This window comes from Penicillium odoratum (genome assembly GCF_028828045.1).
Source record: "Penicillium odoratum strain IBT 22623 chromosome Unknown utg000008l_segment0_segment0, whole genome shotgun sequence".
Taxonomy (NCBI): domain Eukaryota; kingdom Fungi; phylum Ascomycota; class Eurotiomycetes; order Eurotiales; family Aspergillaceae; genus Penicillium; species Penicillium odoratum.
Window position 1 is genome coordinate 257,245 of NW_026643150.1, and position 17,450 is coordinate 274,694.

At 49.5% G+C, this 17,450-nt stretch overlaps 6 protein-coding genes across 6 annotated transcripts; 4 read left to right on the forward strand and 2 right to left on the reverse strand.

The window, feature by feature from the left end:
- Window positions 1-1,243: 1,243 nt before the first annotated feature.
- Window positions 1,244-3,003, reverse strand: N7520_010317 (cytochrome P450; the record flags this gene model as incomplete). The annotated part of the gene is made up of 3 exons (XM_057144250.1): window positions 1,244-2,153; window positions 2,215-2,779; window positions 2,844-3,003. 3 exons carry the CDS (start codon window positions 3,001-3,003, stop codon window positions 1,244-1,246), a joined length of 1,635 nt encoding a protein of 544 aa, XP_056990004.1.
- A 1,306-nt stretch (window positions 3,004-4,309) lies between these two features.
- Window positions 4,310-5,773, forward strand: N7520_010318 (mRNA-binding protein NAB2; the record flags this gene model as incomplete). The annotated part of the gene is made up of 2 exons (XM_057144251.1): window positions 4,310-4,692; window positions 4,756-5,773. The coding sequence occupies 2 exons, from the start codon at window positions 4,310-4,312 to the stop codon at window positions 5,771-5,773; spliced, it is 1,401 nt and encodes a 466-aa protein (XP_056990005.1).
- Window positions 5,774-6,172: 399 nt separating this feature from the next.
- Window positions 6,173-8,167, forward strand: hem14 (oxygen-dependent protoporphyrinogen oxidase; the record flags this gene model as incomplete). Its single annotated transcript, XM_057144252.1, has 3 exons — window positions 6,173-6,472; window positions 6,546-7,262; window positions 7,328-8,167. The coding sequence occupies 3 exons, from the start codon at window positions 6,173-6,175 to the stop codon at window positions 8,165-8,167; spliced, it is 1,857 nt and encodes a 618-aa protein (XP_056990006.1).
- A 503-nt stretch (window positions 8,168-8,670) lies between these two features.
- N7520_010320 (putative RNA binding protein Pym) lies at window positions 8,671-9,300 on the reverse strand (the record flags this gene model as incomplete). The annotated part of the gene is made up of 1 exon (XM_057144253.1): window positions 8,671-9,300. One exon carries the CDS (start codon window positions 9,298-9,300, stop codon window positions 8,671-8,673), a length of 630 nt encoding a protein of 209 aa, XP_056990007.1.
- A 314-nt stretch (window positions 9,301-9,614) lies between these two features.
- On the forward strand, window positions 9,615-10,081 carry N7520_010321 (cytochrome b-c1 complex subunit 9; the record flags this gene model as incomplete). Its single annotated transcript, XM_057144254.1, has 3 exons — window positions 9,615-9,823; window positions 9,886-9,934; window positions 10,019-10,081. The coding sequence occupies 3 exons, from the start codon at window positions 9,615-9,617 to the stop codon at window positions 10,079-10,081; spliced, it is 321 nt and encodes a 106-aa protein (XP_056990008.1).
- A 715-nt stretch (window positions 10,082-10,796) lies between these two features.
- Window positions 10,797-17,362, forward strand: N7520_010322 (putative ubiquitin-protein ligase E3 component (UBR1); the record flags this gene model as incomplete). The annotated part of the gene is made up of 2 exons (XM_057144255.1): window positions 10,797-17,026; window positions 17,095-17,362. The coding sequence occupies 2 exons, from the start codon at window positions 10,797-10,799 to the stop codon at window positions 17,360-17,362; spliced, it is 6,498 nt and encodes a 2,165-aa protein (XP_056990009.1).
- Between the last annotated feature and the right edge of the window lie 88 nt (window positions 17,363-17,450).

Genomic DNA, 17,450 nt, shown 5'->3' on the forward strand with positions numbered 1-17,450 from the left:
ATGCTAAGGGAGTATTATACCACTAAACCACAAGCCCATTTGATGAAGTGGGTCACACTTTTATGCTATCTGAACGAAGTGTCATATTGAAGTTCTGTCAAGATGAGCCTGAACACGGATGATCCCAATTTGATTATTCGTAATGCCTCAATTCTATCAGATGGTATGCTTATCATTGATTCTTACATGACTGAAAGTGTCGATCTCGTATGGGCAAGTACATGTATGAACCTGATCCTGAGATAATCGTGTCATTCGAAGATCAGCGGTTCTCTACCGAAATATATATCCGTGAACAATTGGACAAGCGAACTTGCACTTCAACTCTTATAATAGATGAATCATCGGAGACACCGGGCCTATGAGTGCCGATTGGATAAAGGGCTGCAATTGCTCCTGCATACATGGAGGGGCTGATCAAACAATTAACAAACTTGAACACGTCGTGCCCGGACTCAAGGTGTCCATCATGTCTACCTTGTCCACCAGGACCCCCAGAATAAGGGCAAAGAATACATACGGATTTTGACACATTCCTCACAATGGACCAGGCCTCGCATCCCCCGTTCCACCTAAGATATAAATTATACCCACTATGCCCCCTAAGTCCCTCTCACCACTCAAACCAAACGGAATCTACGCCTTTCTATTCATCATACACTACCCGCCCCAGCCAATAAATTTCCACTGGACCCTCTACCTCCATCCCAGCCCCGAACAAGGTGGCACAAAATACCATATTAGAGGTGTTAGCAAAAATTGTCCTGGACCACGAAGACCCGCGGACTGATGAAAGAGGTTCAATTAGTGGGTCTGTTCAGGATCGCCGATGTACTGACTGGTCAGGAGGATCTTTGGATCAAACCATAAGGTCTTTTGATGACCGGGTGAGCGTACCGGACATTACTTGTCGAGTTTGGGTCTTGTGGGTTTTGGATATGCTTCAAATGTTCGGCGCCCGATTGATGGAAGGAGGATTTTGAAGTGTAATGATTTGCAGGTGTTTAAGGAGATTAAGGATTGGAGGAATAAAAATGCCATGCGCACTGCAGATAGTGTGCAGCCCAGACCAGTTTACTAGTTGCGGAGTGTTCTGTCTATGGTCTTTGAGATTTCTTATTTGATTCAATTTGTGATTAACGAGGGAAGTCCCGAAATCCATTTTTGTGTTTGTGGTATGAATATTCGTTTCTCATTTAATTAAGTCATAGCAAGAGCGAACTTCGACTGGTTGATAATTCTGTCACCTGTCTTCCCATGCAGAGGCACTTTCCTTGGAGCGTGCATAATCTTCTCCCTCTTTGACAAATACGCAGTTCAATTCAGCACCAGGGCTTAACGTCACCTCAAATCTCATTACAGGGTCCTCGACACGATCCTTGCCACTGACAGGAAGAGCGACGACACGCTCATAAGCCTGCAATATGCGAATAATGGTGTATCCCATCTCAATAGTGGCGAACTGTTGCCCAATGCAGATACGAGGACCACCATTGAAAGGAATAAAGTGCCAAGGACGCGGCTGCCACCCCTTAATCCAGCGCTCGGGAATCCACTGCCCGGGATCGAAGTAGTTCTTGGAATCAGGACCGTCATAGAGATCAGGATCCCGCTGCATCAGCATAGTCGAATAAATAACACGAGTGTTCGCGCGAACGCCAACCGGGGCAAGGCCGTCCGGTCCACCACCGCGAGGGAGTGTAGTGTCACGGAGCGAGTAGCGGACATTGAACGGAACGACCGGGTACATGCGCATAGTCTCATTGATGACCGCACTAAGATACTTCATTTCTTTGAGATCGGTGTAGCTAGGCTTCTGGCCATCAGCACCGACCCCCAGATGGTCGCGGATCTCCTCGCGTAGCTTGGCGACGACCTCGGGGTGTCGCGATAATTCATAGAGACAGAAGGACAGTGTTCCGGCTGTGGTGTCTCGACCGGCAAGTAATACGGCAACTAGTTGGTCACGCAGGACTTGAGGATCACGAGTAAAGCGAGCCAGGGCGTCAAGGAAGGTTTCACGCTTCGAGAGTTTCTGGTCCAGTTCGGCAGTTGACAGGGATAGCACTGTTTCAATGTAAGGCTGGATGAACTCATCCATGACTTTGAGGCTCTGCCGAAACTCCTTGCGTGACATGAGGGGGCTAAAGACCCTGTTTTAGAAGTACAAATCAGGTTACACACATCTCATCAGTAACAGACGAGGCTGCTTACCCAAATCGAAATAGTTCGGCTTGTCGTTGTTGCACAAATCTGAATGCTTCCGCAAAGCGAGTTGCTGGGTTTTCCAGGCTGTCTGTGCCTTGTCCTAGCAGATAATCGGTCGCTGCATCGAGGGTATAGCGGAAGAAGAGGGATCCAACATCCACAACCCGGCTAGAATGAGGTGAATGGCTCCCACCGAGAAGCGGAATGAGCTTTTGTACATGCTTCTCAAAGATCTCGGTGTCGACGATTCGATCACGGGAAAACATAGGACGGATGAGCTGGCGGGACCGCGACCATAATTCTCCATCGGTGGTGAAGATGCTGTCGCCCAGAAATTCTTTCCAATCACGGTGGAATGGCTCTCCTTTTCCAAAATCCGCAAATTGTCCTGTCAGGAGGGCTTTTGTGTTCTCTGGATCGATTGTTAAGACCATCCGAGTAGAAATCCCAGTATCGAGCTCAGCAGTTTTGACGTTCGATAAACCCCCGGCGGTCACGATCTTCGTGTTCCAAAATTCAATGTCCTTGTGTGCCAGATTGGCTTTGTGACCATAGTACATGAAGTCGAGAGCTAAATGATCTAGTCAGGTGTCCGGCTCAATGACTGCAAGTCTGGGGAAGAAATTTTTCGATACCGTAGGGTAGTCGGAAGCTAATCTTAGGAGCTCTAGCACCAAGGCGAGCGATCTGAACAGAGGCTTGGATTTTGCGGAAAACACAGAAGAAAGTGAATAGTCCCAGGAGCCACAAAGTGGCCTTCCCAGGGGTCAGACCCTCAAGCAGATATTCAATCATTGTGGGCGTGGAAGATGCGTAAGTGATTGAGAAATTAAAGTGCAGGAAATAGGAATGAACGTTCCTATATGGCTCGCGGAAACCATTTTGTCATCCACATGTCACTGATTTTGATAGTCCGGTGTTTCAAAGGATCCATGCACGAACCCCCTGTTAGCCTTTCATTAATAGGAATGACCCAAGGATGTTTATCAGTCGGGGCACAGTAGGTCCGATTCCCTCCAAAATTGAAACGATTCAGCCTATTATAGAGAGCCGGAAGCAACCCGGAGGCTAGGACAGGCGGGTTCATCACCTTTCAAGACATTCTTGCGAGGTTCCTCCCAAACCCCGCTAAAATGACTTCATTTCGGCTTGTCGATATTGGTTGACCCACCCTTAAATTTTCTATGCATCTGTACTGGTCAACCTGTGTTGATTTCAGATCCGAAGTTTCATAGAATACGAGATCGTCAGCTAGAGTCTGATAGCAATTTTTTGGTCTCTTTAGTGCTCAGATCTTAAAGAACATAGAGTTGTGATAATCCGGGGAATTAAACTGGGGGTGAGGGCCTCGGCTCTCCCGGTTTCATATGATCGCAAAGTGGGGATCGGCTAGCCGTGCCAAGATTTACTATTATGTGCCGTGTAACTCACAGAGTAGGGTGAATGTGAGTGAGGGAATGGCAAATCCTAATCATTGTAGATCCTCGATCTACCAGACATTGCATTCTATGATTTGTGTGCGACCTCCAAATGGAGCAGTGGACAGGCTTTGGGAGATGAATGAAGAACCTTTTTATTTCGAGATTCATAACTGTATGAGATATATTGAATCCTATGCATAACTAGTGAGTGAATGTTAGATTCTTAGAAAATCCTCTTAATCTGTTTCTCCTGAGACGAAAATTTTTCATATAAATAGAAAGTTGTCTCGAATTTGGCTTGGTAGCAGTGAGTCATGTGATATAAAAGTGGTAACAGCTACTATTCCATATTAGGAAATTGTGTTTGCACTGTTTGCCTATTATCCAAATTCACGTGACATTTAGCCCAATTTCGTCGCCGAAGCTTCTGCTATCGCGTCAATTAGTATCCCAGCAAGATCTGATCTACTGCCAAACATATCTTGGTCAACACGAAAATTCTATCGGTCATCTTTGTCGCATATTCCTATTATTGTCTCATTGTCATTCTTTGATTGTTCTGAAACGTGCGAACCCTTTTTTCTCTCGGTGGCGCGCAATTCACCCACCTTTCTTCAGCAGCTCCGAACCTCTTCTTTCGGAACCCCGCCCCTCGCACCTCACTTCACCTTCTCATCAAAATGCTTCCCACTGTTACTCAGGATTCGCCTCTCGCGGCCGCCATCGCTACTGTCATTCGACCAAAGCTGGTGGAAATGGGCTGGAGCACGGACGATGGTCAAGAGGGGGCGCTTATTGAATACATTGTTCTCATGCTCGTGAATGGCAAGACCCAGGAGCAGCTTGCGACTGAACTTTCCAACGACTTTCTCGGACTAGACGAAGGCGACACACAGGCACTTGAGTTCTCAAGGTGGTTGTTTGGTCAGGTCGAGACTCTTGATCAACAGATCAACGGAGGCCCCAGTGATTCCGCGACACAGCAAGTTCCTTCGTTCGATGGAGGCTCAGGAATTGAAGGAAATGGCATGGATGCAGAGATGGGCGATGCGAGTGATTCCATGTAAGTTTGCATATCGATTTGTAAGATGATACAATAAACTGACCCTGTCTTCTTTATGGCTAGACCCACAGGACCTAAAGCGATGCGGAATGGACGACAAGCCGGACGAGGCAGAATGCTTAATCAGATCAACCGAAATCTTGATCGAAATGCCGACGGAACTCTCCACCGAGTCCGCGGACAGCAAGGAAACGGGCGTATCGGAGGCCCCGGTCGTGACCAAATGAAGGGACCTCGTCGCGGAGGGGCCCGAAACATGGGTGGAATGCAAGGCAACATGGGGGCGGGACCTATGATGCAAATGAGCCCCCAGAACCAGATGCAACTCATGACAATGTTGGAGGAGCAAGCGAGAATGATGTCTCAACTGATGCCAGGTTTCGTCCCGCCCGCCGTGAATCCAGCCTTCCAAAACGGAAATCAGCAAGGCCGCTCACTGTTCGATCGTGTGGAGCGCCAGGGTCAAGGTGGTGGACGGTTTAATAAGCGCCAAAATCAAAAGCCCCCAGGAGCCAGTGGTGATATGGATACCGAAATGGGCGGCGAGCAAAATGAGGGCGGCCCCAACAGTGTCTGTCGCTTTAACCTTCGCTGTACTCGGAAAGACTGCCAATTCGCTCACCAATCTCCTGTCGCGCCCGAGGGCACTTCCGTTGATGTTTCCGATGTTTGCTCGTTCGGAGCCGCTTGCAAGAACACAAAGTGCACAGGTCGTCACCCATCACCAGCGGTCAAGTCTGCACACCAATCAGAGGAGATGTGTAGATTCTTCCCCCATTGCACCAACCCCCATTGCCATTTCAAGCACCCCGACATGCCACTTTGCCGCAACGGTGCCGACTGTACGACTGAAGGATGCAAGTTCACGCATCACCAGACTGCCTGCAAGTTCACCCCATGCATGAATCCGAATTGCCAATACAAACATGCCGAGGGCCAGCGTGGTTCCTTCCCCGACAAGGTATGGAAGCCCAAGCATGTCAGCGAACGCACATTTGTGGAGGACGAGAATATGCCTGAGGAACTTATCAAGCCCGAGACTACGGGAGATATTTCTCAAAACCAGGAGCTTACCACATGACTCCGCCTTAATTGAAGTTGACGATCGCTGTGTTCGAGCACTATCTTGTACAATTTGAATTGTGATGATGAATGGCTGGTGGGGAGGGCGTTCATAGTTTGATGCATTTGCTTTTCTCGATGATTTCGAGGCTCATTTATCTGTACATAAACTTCTCCTGATATGGAAAACAAGAAGACAAAGCGAATTTGATTCCCCAGTGAATATATTCCAGGTATTAGAAGACCTTAAAGCTGCTGTAGTATCACATTTATAACTGTAGTACGGAGTGATCTCTGTTGTTACGATAAGATAACTGATAAGCTGATAAGCAGAACCTCCTTAGTCAGATGGAACTGCCGCGGAACAACTGGAGACAGACAGACAGCTCAGCAAACCACCTCCCTGGAGCCTGTCGAGATGCGGATTCTAGCCTACAATGGCCTTGGAACTAGGCAGCGGATACCGGTGACTGTGTTTCGATCCCAGCACCGTGCTTTTCACGCTGCTGTTATTGGGGGTGGCATCACCGGCCTCACATCAGCCCACCACCTGTCGCGAAACCCTAAATGCTCCAGCGTCACAATTCATGAGAAATCTCCTCGTCTTGGAGGCTGGATGCAATCCGAGCGAATTCCAGTTAAAAATGGCGATGTTATATTCGAATACGGCCCTCGCACGATAAGGTGCTCAGACGCAACTTTAACTACATGGTGGATGGTAACTGCCCTTGATTGAACACTATGGCCCCCAGTATAAGAAAATCTACTGACTTGTTTGTTCTGTCTCAAAGGCTGAAACCTTAGGCTTAGCAGATGAAGCAATTTGGACCCCAAAGAATGCCCCCGCCTCAGCCAATCGTTTCATCTATTACCCGGATCATCTCGTCCGCCTGCCAAGTTCACATGGTCGAGGATCATTCGTGAAAGATGCCATTTCAACAATCCTCAAAGAGCCCGTATTCAAGACGTTCATACCGGCCCTTCTTACGGAGCCTTTCAAACCGCCTCGACCGTTCGATCAATGGCAGAAGGACGAGTCTATTTCAGATTTCATCTCACGCCGCTTCACTCCAGAAATCGCAGACAATCTTGTTTCAGCTATGATGCATGGAATATATGCGGGAGATATCGATAAGCTGAGCGCGCAGGCTCTTATGGGTCCTATGCGCAACATGGATGATACTGGCATCTTATCTGGCATCTTGAACCAGATGTTGACCAAGCAACAGTCCATTCTGATGGATAATGCAATTGCTAAGGGCGCCGCCTTGGCACGATATTCTCACGACACAAAACACTACTTTGAGCCGGGATTCGAACATCTGTGTCAGTCCGCAGGTCACGCCATAGCACGGAATAAAAGCTCGAGCACATTGACCTTCAAACAAGGGACACAGCAGCTTGTTGACGCGATTGTTGCTGATCTAAAAACGTCAAAAAAAGTCAAAATGATAACAGGTTCAGAAGTTCAAGCTATGAGCCCAGTTGCGAATAGTGATAAAATCTACGTAGGTTCTTCTCCACTGCCACCCAATTGCTCTATGGGGTGCAGGCTAACCCTCAAATCTTGCAGATTACTTCTCGTCGAAGCAATCGTGATACAAGTCGCGAGAACTATGACCGGGTCATTGCTACGCTCCCAGCACCTGCGTTGGCTAAAGTCCTAGACTCGACGAACACGAACCACCCGGGTCAGTCTCTTCCCCGCGAGACCGCCAGAAAACTTAAATTACATGACTATGCCGTCACTGTTATGGTTGTCAATCTCTATTATGAGGATCCCAATATCATTCAAAACGATGGCTTTGGGTACCTAATTCCTCGCTCAGTTCCGTACGATCAAAATCCAGAATGCGGATTGGGGGTCCTCTTTGCATCTGCTTCTAGCTGGGGGTTGCCAACTTCCCTCGCATCCGCCGATCTTGCCACGCAGGACAATGCGCCGGGAACTAAGATTACAGTGATGCTCGGTGGCCACTATTGGGACGATTGGAAAGAGTCAGATTACCCCGATCATGACTCCGCCGTGAAGATGGCCCGCGCCTTGCTTCAGCGTCATATTGGAATCAAAGCCGCCCCCAGCGTCGCACGAAGCAATCTTCAAAGGAACGCCATTCCTCAATACACTGTTGGGCACATTGACCGCATGTATGACCTGTCCGCTACAGTGAAGAAGGAATTCAATAAGCGGCTTGCTCTTGCAGGGAACTGGTATACTGGAGTTGGGATCAACGATTGCATTAGACAAGGAATTCTTGCTGCAACATATGGCATTGGCGAGCCCCCCAAGGGTGTAGAGACGTCCGGGCTTGGAGAATATAACTATTTCGATTGGGATCTGGAGGGTGGCATTCCCACATCACCAGTGCAGTATGTCAATGCTGGCCAGTGGAGGCAAAGGATGGACTTGTAGTAAATGTATATTACGCATCTCAAAAAAAAACTGTGACATATAAATGTAAAGTTAATCAAATATGCATGGATATTCTAAATTTTACAAATTTGACCACGGGTGTCAGGTCGGACAGGCCGCGAGGTCCTTAGCCTCCCCATGCCACTTATAAGAAAGCCTGTTGTTTGCCCCGTGGTTCTAAATGAATTGGACCCGCAGTGAACCAAGCAACGAGTGACTGTCGATATGAAGGGGTAGCATTGGCGACACCACAGAAATCCTCTCTGCATGCTTCAAAGTCGCTCCGATGCCACCTTTGAGAGTTAATTTGAATAGAGAACCCTCTGGGTTGGCAGTTTATTCAACTCGCATTAATTTGCAGATGGCACCGGGTAGATAGCTTAGAGATACTGCCACTAGTAGTGTCGAAGGTGCACACATTCTTTACCGCGTGTAACCAATCTGTCATACGGTTGGACTGAGGAGCGGGCCAGCAAGATTGCATTCATAAGAGCAATATGTTCTCAAGCTTTCTTTTGGCAATCTTCTTGTATTTCTCCATTGGAATCAAATCCGAGGGTTTCGAGCTGTCGAACCAACTCGTGGATCTTGATGACCTTTTCCAGCTGTTCGGGCAGCAAGGGCTCGCCCTGAGCCTTCTTGTCGCGCAGGTCTCGTGCCTGTCTGAGTTTCTTCTTGAGATTGCGTGCTTTCTTCTCCTTTTCAGCCTCCAGATCAACGGGTTCGGGCTCGGGCTCTGCAGGTTTTTCGTCTTTTTTGGCGGGCACACGCCAATTATCTGACCCCGATCCCTTTTTGTCACTTGGAGTGCCTGACCCCTCAGCTTCCTTTGCCTGGCGTTTCGCTTCGCGGCGCTTTGCATTTTTGTTGCTGGCAGCTGTGGCGTCTGCGGCCGCGGATTTATCGTCCCCACTACTCAGGGCCTCTGCACCCGGCACCCCGCTTTTCCCACGATTTTTCCACGCGGCGGCGGCACGGTTCTTGTAAAGCTCAACGTCCTCCGGGGGCTTGTAGCCAGGGCGAACCCGAATCTCTCGACGTTTGGAGCCATCTGCGCGGATTGAAGAGGGGATGAAGCTTGCACCAGTGGCTGCATCGGTGGTGATTCCGGCTTTGGAGACGTTGGAAGTCATGATGGATGGTGACAGAAGGAAAAGGAAAAAAGCAAAATGTAAATGAATTTATTCGAATATGACGGGCGACTCTCAAGAGCTCGCCCTTGAGAGAAAGAAACAATGCAAACTTGAAGATTGTACGGATGGCCGGACTAGTCAGTGTGGACGGGCCAATCAGCGGACCGGGAATTCCCGCAGCTTTTCAGTCCTGCGAACTTCCATTCCTTCTCACTCTCTCTCATCTTCGATTCCCCCAGATATTCCCTTGCTCTCGGTTGTGTCAACACCTTCTTTTCCGTCACAATGGCCGGCGTATGTCACTCCTCTTTCCAATGGTGCTTTTCGCGTCAACGTATAACTTCCTGGCTAACCGCGAATCAGATCTCCAACACTATCTACCAGCACGTCTCCCCACCGATCGGATGGTCGCAATTGTCGCTTTTAAGTCTAACCGTCGTTCCTTTCTCGTGTTTAGAACCCTCTTCCGCAAGAATGCTGTCTACCTGACTGCTATCTTCGCTGGTGCCTTCGCTTTCGAGCTGTGCGTTACATTCAAGAACCCCCGAGCCATACATAATCCCTGACCAAAGCTTTGCGAAACAGTTCCTTCGACACCGCCTCCAACAAGATCTGGGACTCTTGGAACGCCGGCGTACGTGACTTCTTTCGATCCCATCCTCTTGCTTTACCGAGACAACCCGGAGACATTTCGCTAACTGATTACCCTTGCTTATAGCGCCAATGGAAGGACATCAAGCCCCGCTACCTTGCCGCTGCTGAGGAGGAGGACGATGAATAAATGAACAACAGGACCGGGTGACTTCTACTGTGTAGATTTACAAGTGGTTTAAGGGGAAGCGGAAGTAGGAAAAGCGATCGGCTGGATCCCTCATTATTACCCTATTCCAGCCGCGAGTTTGTACGAGATAGAGCCTTTTTATTTACATTGGAAATTTGTATTCTGACTCAAAAAGCAATGATGTGAATATTTGTAAGCTATGTAAGATGTTGATTGGAGGAGCGTGGATCACTTGTGGCGTTGGGGGGGGGGGGGGGGGGGAGAGCGAGACCGCTCCGTCGATGTCATAACGAAAAATGCCTAGAGAAAAAAGGTCGCTTATCCCACTTGCTTATTCTCACGGCTATCTTCATCGGGAGTCCTTTTGTTCCATCACAAATCTTTTCCATCGGAGTTTGTTCAAGCTTCAAATGTTTTGTCTGACCCTCGACCGCCTCAAAACAAATCATTAAGGTCTGATTCTGACCTATCTAAGCATTCGATCCACATCTCGTCGATTCTCCCCCCACTACAAATCCTTGAAATCGACGTGCTTTCAGTCCCCTCTTGAAGCACGAACTTTATAGATCAACTGGAGGCCCGATCTCAGACCATATCCCAAACGAGCTATATATGTTCCCTGCTCTTTCCACCCACGAACCTAGCGCGACAACCCTCCCGACCTCACACTGCCGAGCGGCCCTGACCTTCCACCTCCGCCCGAGAGTTCTAAGCCATGCTCATGCTCTCGGAATGTGAGAAAGTCCTGGGTGATGGCCTTCTTCGATTACCAGCTCAACACAACTACCGATACACACCACAGGCAGAGAGAGATCTTCTAGAGCTGCTCTTCCGATCGCTCGTGGGACACAATGAGGAGTTGATACACCACCTTTTTCCCGACGGTGTGCCCGCCGGAGCATGGAAACTTGCTGAAGCTCAAGGGGCTCGAGAAGGAGCTGAATATACCGAGGCAGCGCGAGGCAAACGATGCGGTCACATCTTCCGCGCTGGAGAAGCTACCTATAGATGCATAACCTGCGCCGCGGACGAGACTTGCGTGTTGTGCAGTAGATGCTTTGATGCATCCGACCACACGGGACACCAGTACCAGATCTCACTTTCATCCGGTAACTGTGGTTGCTGTGATTGCGGGGACGATGAGGCCTGGCGGCTGCCGCTCTTTTGTGCCATTCATACCGATAGTGGTAATGTCAAAGGCAAAGAGCGCGCTCAGCGACAGCTGCCCGCGGACTTGGTATCTTCCATTCGTCTTACCATTTCACGCGTGCTAGATTACTTCTGTGATGTTATCTCTTGTTCACCGGAACAGTTACGTCTGCCCAAGACCGTTGAAGGCATCAAACAGGACGAAGAGGCATCGCGACTGTGCCCTGACTGGTCAGAGGCGGGCGACCAAGCAGAGGAGGAGCCCGAATTTGCCCTCTTGCTGTGGAACGACGAGAAACATACCATCAGAGATGTAGCCCATCAAGTGAGCCGTGCCTGTCGTGAACGGGATAGCTTCGGTGTTGCCCGGGCCCACGAGACGAACGATATGGGTCGAAGTGTCATAAAGCACTCCAAAGACCTACAGAGATTGCTTGCCGTATCGAAGATCATCGAGGAGATCAAGGTCACAGTCACAATTCGATCTGCACGCGACACATTCAGAGAGCAAATGTGTGCCACACTAGTTGAATGGCTGGCGGATATTGCGGGTTGTAGTATTCTCGAGGATAATGAAATCTTCCGCCAACTTATCTGCGAAGAGCTCCTTGTTCCCTGGCGGAAAGGCAGTGGAGCTTATAATGCAGACATCGGCATGAAGGGCATTGACGATCATGAAAGGGCAGATCACCTGGGTGGCCGCACCTTCATGCTTAGCCTTCCCACAAATGGCAATATGATTCTGCGAACCGACGATGACGACGATGAAGATGAAGAGGATGAAGATGTTGTTGATGAGACAAATGAGGCCGACGAGGATGAGGATTATGGGGAAGCTCATGACGATGCCGACGACGAAGATGATGACATGGACATGGAACTCACCCGCCTGCAAGCTGAGGCTGATGGGGACGGTGACCAGGACATGGAAATGGACATGGGCGCTGCAGGAGACGAGTTCGGACCAGACGAACTTGCTATAGCACACCGTATTCTAGCAGGATTGACTGGCATGCAACCACCACCACCACGGCCCGTTGCCGAAGACACAGAGGAAGAAGAGCAGACCCAACAGGAGCGGTCAAATTCGACTGATGCAGATAATCAGACATCTGATCCCAACAGCTTTGTTTCCATCCCACGAACCCCTTCAGGTGTGGTCAGACCACAACCGGGAAGGACAGCAGGGCACTGGCAAGTTCGGCCTCCTCTTCCGGCTGCTGGTGAAAAGGTCGCAGCGTATGAGGATCTGTGGCAGCGGACTCGTTTGGACTGGCTGATTCTGTTTGACTTGAGATTGTGGAAGAAGACCCGCACTGATCTGCGGGATCTCTACATCAGCACCGTTGTGAATGTGCCCCAGTTCAAGCGCATCATGGGTCTTCGCTTGTCTGCTCTCTACACGGCACTCGCTCAGCTTTATCTGGTTGCGGATCGTGAACCAGATCACTCCATTGTCAACCTCACATTGCAACTTTTGACCACCCCCTCCATCACTGAAGAGATCGTGCTTCGTGGAAATTTCCTCACCAAGGTGATGTCTATTCTCTATACATTCTTGACAACGAGACAGGTTGGAGAGCCGCATGCTGTCAATCCAAATGCTGTTTTGGCATTTGACGCAGGCTCTGTGACCAATAGACGACTGTACCACTTCTTCCTTGATCTTCGCTACCTCCTCCAATCTGAGTACGTCCAGTATCGTGTGCGGACGGAAGAGCAATATTTGCCTCAGTTCTTGGATCTTGTGAAGCTCTCTCAGGGCATCTGCCCGAATGTCCGCGCTGTTGGTGAGCACGTCGAGTATGAAACAGACGCTTGGATTAGTGCTTCAATTCTTATGCGCGAGATCAACCGGCTCTGCCGACAGTTCTGCGAGGCATTCAGGAACCCTGAAACTGATAACGGCGAAAACCTTCTGCGGGCAATCAAGACCACAACAGTCACCACAATCATACATTCTGCAGGCGTGGAGCGAAAGCGCTTCAAGCAAGCCGAGATTAATGACGAGGTTCGATTCAAGACACTCAATCCCTTTGACTTTGAGGTTGGCTCCTCTGGTCAGATCCCATGCCACCGCGTGGTTGAGTTTGTCGTTGAAAAAGGTTCAATCAGTTTCCATCATGCTCTTCACTACACCTTGTCGTGGCTTATTGAATGCGGCCGTGATGTAAGCAGCGATGTTTTGCGTAAGGTTCTCTTCGATGCTGCCCAGGATGCTAGGAATGCACTCCATGATGCCAAGGCAGCTGATGATGAGAACGTGGATGATGCTCTCTTGGCTCTCGGACCCGAGGATTTACTTTTGATCATGTTTGATTACCCTCTGAGAGTTTGTGCTTGGCTCGCACAGATGAAAGCTGGAATGTGGGTCCGCAATGGTCTTAGTCTTCGACACCAGATGTCCCAGTACCGTGGAGTTTCCTCCCGCGATTTCGCCTACTACCGGGATATTTTCCTTCTCCAGACTGCCCTGGTGACATGTGACCCGAGCAGGGTTCTTGCTTCTATCGCGCATCGATTCGGGGTGGTTGACTGGATGGCTCGCAACTACATGCCTCGTACTGGCTATGAAGATTCTCAGGTTGTCGATGTCGCAGAAGAGTTTGTTCACCTGTTGGTCATTTTGCTGACCGATCGCACCTCATTGACGGCCATTAATGACGGCACCCATATGAGCAAGGAGAATATTAGCCGAGACATTGCCCACGTTTTGTGCTTCAAGCCACTCTCATTTTCCGATCTCTCAACTCGCCTGAGCGATAAATTGCTTGACTCGGACGAGTTCCAAGATGTGCTGGAGGAGGTTGCCAGCTTCCGTCCTCCCGAAGGTTTGAGTGACTCTGGAACATTTGAGTTGAAGCCCGAATACCTTGATCTTGTAGATCCTTACAGTGCACACTATACTAAAAACCAGCGAGATGAGGCAGAGAATATATACAGGGAGTGGATGGCAAAGAAGACTGGCAAGAAGGCTGCTGATATTGTCTACGAGCCGAAGCTTCGAACCATCAGCTCTGGTGTTTTCTCCGATCTACCAGGTTTCACTGGAACGATGCTGTTTTCCCAGCTTGTGCACCAGTGCCTCGAGTATGTTATTTTCTTTAAGGAGTGTACTCCATCAATCCCGCCTACTCGCGTGGAGACTTTCCTTCAGGTGATCCTGCATCTCATTCTTGCTGCAGTGTTGGAAGATGAGACTCAAGATGACAGCATGGAGTCCGAGCAAGAGAAGTCTTTTAACCTGCATGCTCTTTCTAAATCCAGAGAGATCAAGGCTGGTAATTTGACAATTGTTGGTCTTCTGGAGAGAATCTCGGTGACAAATGAGTTCACTTCATGTGGGCCTAAGATTCGCCATATCCTCAAGCGCCTGTGGCAAAAGCGTCCTCGGACCTACACATCTGCGACTGCATCTCTCAAATTCCCATTCGATCGTATCGATACAAACTCACCTGCGATTGACCTTGACAGCGAAAAGGAACTCAAGAAAAAGCAAGCCACGGAAAGACAGGCGCGAGTGATGGCACAATTCCAGCAGCAGCAACAGAACTTCCTGAATAGCCAAGGGGATATTGACTGGGGGGAGGAGGATTTTAGTGACTTGGGCTCCGAGACCGAAGCTGCACCCGAAACGAAAGTTTGGAAATACCCTAGTGGAACCTGTATTCTGTGTCAGGAGGAGACCAACGATTCGAGACTCTACGGTACTTTCGCCTTGCTGCAGGATAGTACTATTCTGCGACAGACCGACATCAGGGATCCTGATCGAATACGCGAGGCAATCAGAACACCGTGCAGCTTAGACAGATCTGCCGAGGAGATCCGCCCCTTTGGTGTTGCTGGAGAAAACCGAACAACAATTCGGCGGCTGGATTCATCTGGTGGTGAAGTCATTAGCGAAAAGATTGGTCTCAGCAAGGGTTTCAACCCCAAGAGCACATTACGTGGACCTGTGACAACTGGCTGTGGACATATCATGCATTATTCTTGTTTTGAGGTCTACTATGCAGCCACACACAGACGGCATAGCCAGCAAATCGCCCGGAACCACCCTGAAAACACCGGGCTAAAGGAGTTCGTTTGTCCGTTGTGCAAGGCCCTTGGCAATGCATTCCTGCCGATTACCTGGAAGGGCAAGGAGGAGTCTTACCCTGGTGCATTGACCACGTCCTCTTCTTTCGAGGATTGGATGAACACAGGCCTTAAGAATTCGTTGAACCAGTCGCAGAATTTCTCTGTTCTTATGGTTGAGAAGGACAAGGGATACCCGCAGTCTTACACTGATCTGTTTGTCGACTACCTCTCAAAATCGCTGGTTCCTCCACTGGCATCCAAGGTCGGTCAGTTAATAGTGCCTTCTTCAATTCCGTCCATTACCCAAACAGTGCCTGGACAGTTCATTTCAAACAACGTGCGGATTGATATCCCTGGCTTGTTCCCTAGCTCGGAAGAAATCCCCCCATCAAGTCCACTGCAGCAAGTGTCCAATCCATTGCATAGTCCCATGACCGAACTACTTCAAATCTACAAGCGTCTGAAGAAGACTATCAAGATGAATCACATCAACTCGATATTCAACAACAGCCCTGATACTATCAACAATGACGATCTGGTTCATACTGACTCTTTGATCCGAAGCTTTGGTTTCAGTATTTCTGCGGTCGAGATTGCTCAACGTGGTGTCGAGTCAGAACCTGGTTCTACCCTTCTGGACAAGATTCCACCGTTGACGCTGACACATCTTCGCGTTCTGGCGGAGACAGCGCTTACATATGCCGCTGTTGGTATTGTCTCTTCGCGAAATAACACGAAGAGTCGTCCGGCTCAAGAATTCCAGGAGATGCATCGGCAGAAAATCTGTCAGTTGCTCGTCGGCCATCCTTGCCTGAGCGGCACGCCACTGCTGAATGATGTTCGGAATATCGAGCCTCTGCTTGCCAAGGATACATTTGTCTTCCTCGCAGAATGCTCGCTCTCCCTGTTGCCGGTCCTCAACATTGATATGCGCCACCTGATCCAGATGTGCTATGTGGCTGAGATTGTCAAAGTCGCTGTTACATTCATCCTTTGGCCCCTTGGACTGAAAGAAGAGCTTTCCAGCCATGGAGAGAGTGACTTTACAGAGGATGACCTTTCAACCGCCCGGTACGACGTGACGAAGCACTTCTTTGACTCGATCGTCTCTGAGCTCAGAGCAAACTCCGTTGGACGCGCCGAAGGCTCCTCTTGGCCCGCAGCCAGCGGTTACGTTAAGGATGGGGAAGAATCCGCAACTCCGGGTGTAATACTTACCCTGCGTCGCCTCATATCAAGCTATGCCCTTACCTTCCTTCGTAAGGCCGTTATTCTTTTGAATGTTCAGCACGGTGTCGATTTCCCCAACACCGGCTTCACCGATGTTGCCTCGTCAGAGCTGGACAGACTCACCAAGGCCCTGCATCTGCCTTCCCTCGATGAGATCTTGATGACCATTAACCCTGCACGGACAAGCAGCAGTTCTTTTGACGCTATCATTTCTGGATGGATCTTTCACTGGAACGCATCGCGCTCGGGTATTCGCTTCGAGGATCACCGCCTGTGGCCCAGTCTTCCACACCCAGTCATCTTCGAACTGGTCGGTCTGCCGAAGTACTTCGACAGCCTGATCGAAGAGGCGAACCGTCGCCGCTGCCCCAGTTCCAAGAAGGAACTCAGCGATCCAAGCATCTGTCTCTTCTGCGGTGACATCTTCTGCTCCCAGGCAGTATGCTGCATGCACAACAAGCTGGGCGGATGCAACCAACATGTCCAAAAGTATGTTTTCCCTACCAATACATCCTCTATTGGCCTTCCGTTGTTCCAAAAACTAACCCACAAAATAGATGTGGCAAAAACATTGGCCTATTTATAAACATTCGCAAGTGCACAGTCCTCTACCTTCATAACCAAAATGGATCCTGGCACTACGCCCCCTATCTCGACCGCCACGGCGAGGTAGACCCCGGCCTCAGACGCAACCGCCAGCTGATCCTGAACCAAAAGCGTTACGACCGGCTCTTGCGTGACGTGTGGTTGTCTCACTCCATTCCTGCTACAATCAGCCGCAAACTAGAGTCGGAGATCAACAATGGTGGATGGGAAACGATTTAATGAACGTCATTGATCAAAAATAAAATTGTATCGTTTTGTCCCCGCTTTTCTTCTGCGATCATCATTCCATTTTGAGGGCGAATATTTC